Genomic DNA, 5743 nt, shown 5'->3' on the forward strand with positions numbered 1-5743 from the left:
TCAAGGTTGTGTATGGTAACTGTGTTAATTACTTTCAGACTAAGCTCATTTTAAAAAAAGGAACTCATTGAGAACCATCATGTTTCTTTTGGTTATAATTAGTATCAACTTTTGTTTTGAGATTACAAATTGAGAAACCTTTTATCATACAAGTCTCGTAATCCTAATTTACATGCATTTTGGGTCTTCAAGTGACAGTGCGGTGTAATTAGAGTCCGTATCTTTAAACCAGTAATTTGGGACAGATGTGAATGATTGGTTATATCACAGTAAGGTTATTGATAACTTGTAGTGATTGATTGATTGATATATTTTCAATCACTGCAGCTATGGACCTTGTTAATCTGTTAATTGAGGAAAGGGAAAAGTTACTGAGAATTGAATCGAGATAATACATTAAGTTGAGGTACTTACAAAATATTGAAAGAAGGTCTCTGTTATTAAATTGATTGACAGATTGGTCAACATTACATATAAGCAATCATAAGTTAACTGCAAGGGAAAATCAAGTTATGAGGGAAAGCAGCATGGTATTTACATAACCATAATGCAGAATGGCTGGAAGAGTGGCAAGACAAACAGCAATTATGAAATCAATTAAATGGAATTAGGAATTGTACCATGTATTGTAACTATTGCTCTCACTGATTTGTGGCTGGTACTGGCCTGACTGTAATTTAAGTAAAATGCCTCTACATTTTGTAGAAAGACAAACAAACGATAAACCAGAATTATACGGAGTACAGAAGGCATGATCATGTGAAATGAATGTTAAATCGGTCAGAATGAAAGAATTATATCAATGAAGAGTGCAATGATGCTGCAAGCCAATTTAAATATTACCTATTTTATCTGTCTTCTGATTAATTGGGCAGGTACGTGATTTTTGATTAAGTGGTACTTCTTGTACGTTTACTTAAGTCAGTTGAGGTATTTCTAACACTGACTTGACCATCTTTCATCAGTACGGAAGTGCTAAGTTAGCTGGAAATAAATCAATAAATAATGGCAGTTGCTCTGGAACTGCTTGTGAATTAAACTGTGAATTGTTTAGCAGATAAAATGTTAAAATGATTGCAAATGTTAAAATGGTAACTGTGCAAAATCAAATCGCTTTGGATTTGGTACTTGCTCAAAAAAAATAAAATAAGGGAACCTGTCCTTTTGTTGGGTTTGAGTGTTGTACTTATCGCTGAGACGAATTACAATACATTGAAAAAGAAAGAAGTAGCTAACTTTCATAATTATTGTACAGATGGGGTATTTTTTCTTGACTTGAAGGGATTTTCTTTTTCAAGGATGGTGAAAAGAATTATTGATTGCAAATTGGAACCCTGATAAAGACTTACCCTTTCTACATGGAAATAGCAAATGAGGTGAATGTTTTTAAGTGTACATACAACTGAGCCTTTTGTATATTTTAGTATGTCGTTTAGGTGTGAAAAACAAGGGAAGGAAAGTGATAGAATATTGATATAACATATAATGCAAGTTAAATGTTTCTGCAAGAACCTTTGTCAGTCTTATTGAAATACATGAGCCCATGACGTTTACTGGTTGGTGTTTAATCGATGCTGAACCTTGATTTTGTTTGTTTTGGAGTGTTGAGAGCAGTTGAACTATGTAGTGTACAATTTTGTCGAACGAAGCTTTGGAAGAACTTCCACCGAAAGATTGGACGATAGGGGAACCCAGATTTGGGTGATTGGGCATTCAACTCGTGATCATGAAACTACCTCCTTCCTGAGGAGATAAGGTGAGCATGTTAGAGAAAAAAAATAAAAACCCACTGAAGAGAAGGTTGGACAAGTCAAACCACAGCAAGGCAAAGACTTAAACGTCGCTGTTGCGTGGTGCCTGCCTGGAGGAATGTCCCCAACCACACTCCCAAATTTCTGCTCTGCAGATACATCGTAAACTTGCTGTGGTTACACAATGTACAACGAAGGCCCTGAAGGTCCACACGGCAAGTCATCTGCAACATGTGTTCAATGTTGCGGGTGGGGCTCGTGCAGCCATCACGGCTGCCTCCAACGTGCACAGCTCACTTGGTGAATCAAACCTGATTGCACAAACTGTTGCTACGAGGCCCCAAACTCTGCTGGGGCTGGATCTCTGGGTCACCTCTCGAGTCCTTTTTGTCTCATTCAACCCAGTGTCGGGCCCAAGCTCGTACCTGCCAAGATCTACCTTCTCTGCAGCTCAAAGAATGCCTCGACTGTTTCCCCTTGGGTGCTGCTCAATCTACACCCTGACCTACTTATCTTCTGACTTCGGGTAGCATGTCTTTTCGATTTTTGACACATGATGAACAGGCCATGAATTAAATGGAAACGCACTCACAAACCTGGTTGGGACACTATTGAGATGGTCGTCATCCAGCGTTCTTGATTGAACTTGTGTTACGAATACCTTTTCTCCTCAAGGAGCGGGGTATGGTGATAATATGTAATATAATTATTCAAATTTTCCTGATAGGAAAAAAGGGGGGATTGTGGAAGAAAAATAATTTTATTCATGTACTCTCAATTATAATTGTTGTTGGTGCTTTATAAATTTAATACTTATGCCATAGTCGAATTAGCTGTTGTGGTGTAGCGGGCCTGCGGGGGCAGGGCATGATGTGGGGGAGCGTGGTGGAGGAGTGGTCGGCGTGATCACGTGCTTGCAAGGGATATAGGAGTGCGCGCCGCCTGAGGCGTTGTAGTGGTTGCTGTAGCCGTTGTGGCCTGGGAGCCTGTAAGTGGTGTGGCTTGTAGAGTGCATAGAGTATGTAATAAAGGGGAGTTACGGGCAACGTACACTCACGCTCTCGCTCGTGCAATAAAGCAGGGTTGAACTGTTCCCCCGCTCGTGTCTGCCTTGGAGCACCACTACCACGACACCACAGTTTGGCGACGAGGCTGTTTGGATCGGCGTGTGCTGGGTGGTTGGGTTCGGATCGGCAGCGAGTAACTCAGCGCACCCCTCGCGGTTCGAGGTTCCGGAGGAGTGCATCGCGAAGAGCGCATCGCAGGTTCGCACGCACAGGCTCCGGAGCCAGGCGTCTCACCAGCACGGCCAGCTCGAGCATGACAGAAGGTCGGGGCATGGCGCACGGGCGCGTGCCCGTCTTCATGGGAGATGACTTCGAATTGTTTTCTGAACAATTGGGCTGCTATTTCCACGCGAATGATGTGGATGATGAAGACAAACGCAAGTCGATCTTGCTCGCCTCGCTGTCAACGGAGCACTACCGGCTGCTGAGTGATTTGGTAGCTCCAGATAAGCCCAGTGATGACGGGCTATCGTGGAGAAGATGAAGACCCACATGGCACCAGAGAAGTCATTGCAGCTCGCTCGGTACCAGTTCGATCACCTCGCGAAGGGTGCGGAGGAGCGCGTTGCAGATTTCGTGGCACGGGTGAAGCATTTGGCCGTGGCTTGCAAGTTTACGGCAGAGGAGCGTCCGGCGCGACTCAGAGATCGTTTTATTTCAGGTCTGCAAGACGCGAAGATGGTGGCAGCCATTCTGCGGATGCGCGGTGTCGACGTTACATTCGACTCTCCGGTCGGGACTGCTTTGGCTGTCGAGCAGACGCTCACGGATGTCCGCGCCATCGCCGGCCAAGACGTAATGAGTAGCTCCAGCTGGGGCATGTCGGCTGATCCCGGGGTCCACGCGATGACCCAGGTGCCCCAGGTCGCGCGCGCATCTGGCGGTGCGGGCCGGGGGCGCGCGCCGCAGCGCGGCCGCACCGGGAGCGAGGTGGATTTCCAGGGGTGCTGGGGGTGTGGTGGTCCTGCGACGAGTGTGCCCGTATAAGAACACCGTGTGTTTGCATTGTCACAAGGTGGGACATTTGAAGCGTGTGTCGGATGGCGGGGGCCTCCGTTGGGGTCTTGGATGGTGAGGTGCGGGAGGACCCCAGTGACCTGGGAAGCGGCCTGCAGCCGGGGCATAGCGATGCCGGCGGGCCGGAGCAGGAGATGCAACCAATGTTGAGTGTGTTTTCGATTGGTCCGGAGGTGACAAGACCAATCACGGTGGAGGTCGAGGTGAATGGCGAGCCGACCGTGTTTTACGTTGACACCGGGGCTGCAGTGTCGGTCATGGGCGAGCGGGTGGCTCGTAGTCTTCGCGGTGTTCGCCTGGTCAAGACGACCTTGTCGCTGTGCACGTACACCGGTGAAGCGATTGCACCGCTTGCGGTGGCAGACGTCTCGGTGGTCTACCGGGGTAAAAGCGCCCTACTCTCGGTGTTTGTGGTACGAGGGGAGGGGCCCGCCCTTTTGGGCCGGGACTGGTTGGCGCACCTTGAGCTGGATCTCCAGTTCGTACCTCCAGGTGCGCCGGTGCCTCCTTCGAGACCCGAGGGCGAGGTTCTGGCGGCAGGAGCCGCATCGATGCAACGGGAGCGGCCGTTCATTGCTTCCTGCAACGATGATCTGCGGTTCGGGAGCAACGGGAGCCGTGCCAGCCGCGATGAGCTCTCGCGCTTCGGCTGTGCTCATGATGCAATGCGCGCCTGTCGTTCAGGCGATTTCAACGGGGAGTTGCAGCGAGCCCGTTGCGTTCAAGAAGTTCGCGGATCGCGACTGTCGACGACAAGCAGGTCATTGCAATGTTGCGACGACAACCGAGAGACGGACACGTGATGTGGTTCATCGGTTGCTGTTCACTGCGTATTTGATGTTCATTGCTCAAGTGATGCAGTTTAACGTTGTTGAAATGAATGCCGACAGTTCATGTGTGAGAATATGTTTGGCTGGGATCAATCGATGGGATTTTCGTTATAACGGATGTGATGTGAAGGCTTTGGGGGCGATCATGGCAAATAAAGAGGTTTTATTGACCTCCCGCTGCCACGGGCCACGGGTTGTTACTTTGTCATGTGCGGGGATTTTATCGGAAGAACGCGCTGTACGAAACAAGGAGTTTGCATTTGCACAGATGATGTTCTTATTGATTTATGACAGGCCTGGGTTTGATGTGTGGTTTGTATGGAATTGCTACCGTCTAATTGCCGTGTGGGTCTCAGAGATCGACTCAGAGCCGGGGCTGGTTCGCTGTTCAGCGTTACCCCCACCTCTGGTTTCGGCAAGGTCAGACGTGCCTGGCGCCTGGGGCGCAACTCTCTGTTCTCGCCCGAGGCCGTTTGGGCATACGTTGGAATCTCAGCTGATTGTAATGCGTGGGTTGTTACACACAGCCGACGGCGCTGTTCAGCATCCCCACCCAAGGTCAGTCGGGTTTGGCATTGGCGCCACGGCTTCCAGACAGTGAGCTTCCGGCCTCGGAATGTTTATCTGCTTCTGGTCTGGCTGGGTGAGATGTGCCTCCTTGTCGGCTGAGAGGGCGTTTGATGGTGTCGGGGGAGGTTTGCTCGGGAGGTCGCTCGGGAGGGAGAGGGTGGGCGGGAGGGGGAAGGAGGGAGGGAGAGGGTGGGCGGGAGGGGGAAGGAGGGAGGGAGAGGGTGGGCGGGAGGGGGAAGGAGGGAGGGAGAGGGTGGGAGGGAGGGAGAGGGTGGGCGGGAGGGAGAGGGTGGGCGGGAAGGAGGGAGGGAGAGGGTGGGGGGAAGGAGGGAGGGAGAGGGTGGGGGGAAGGAGGGAGGGAGAGGGTGGGGGGAAGGAGGGAGGGAGAGGGTGGGGGAAGGAGGGAGGGAGAGGGTGGGGGGAAGGAGGGAGGGAGAGGGTGGGGGGAAGGAGGGAGGGAGAGGGTGGGGGGAAGGAGGGAGGGAGAGGGTGGGGGGGAAGGAGGGAG

The 5743-nt window shown here is 50.3% G+C and overlaps 1 protein-coding gene across 1 annotated transcript in view; it reads left to right on the forward strand.

Annotated features, from left to right (window-relative positions):
• The window catches only part of LOC147008792 (uncharacterized), an 8125-nt gene extending 2753 nt beyond the window's left edge, over positions 1–5372 (forward strand). Inside the window, exons 1-2 of the mRNA XM_085863767.1 lie at positions 1–1756; positions 1907–5372. The exon at positions 1–1756 is cut by the window's left edge and continues 2753 nt beyond it. Coding sequence (XP_085719893.1) covers positions 3859–4638 — 780 coding nt within the window. The 5' untranslated portion in view covers positions 1–1756; positions 1907–3858 and the 3' untranslated portion in view covers positions 4639–5372. The remainder of the gene's footprint in view (positions 1757–1906) is intronic.
• The last annotated feature ends 371 nt before the right edge of the window (positions 5373–5743 follow it).

The sequence above is a fragment of the Eptatretus burgeri genome, chromosome 18, assembly GCF_056783735.1.
Source record: "Eptatretus burgeri isolate ZD-2024b chromosome 18, Ebu_testis_v1, whole genome shotgun sequence".
In the NCBI taxonomy this organism is placed as follows: Eukaryota; Metazoa; Chordata; class Myxini; order Myxiniformes; family Myxinidae; genus Eptatretus; species Eptatretus burgeri.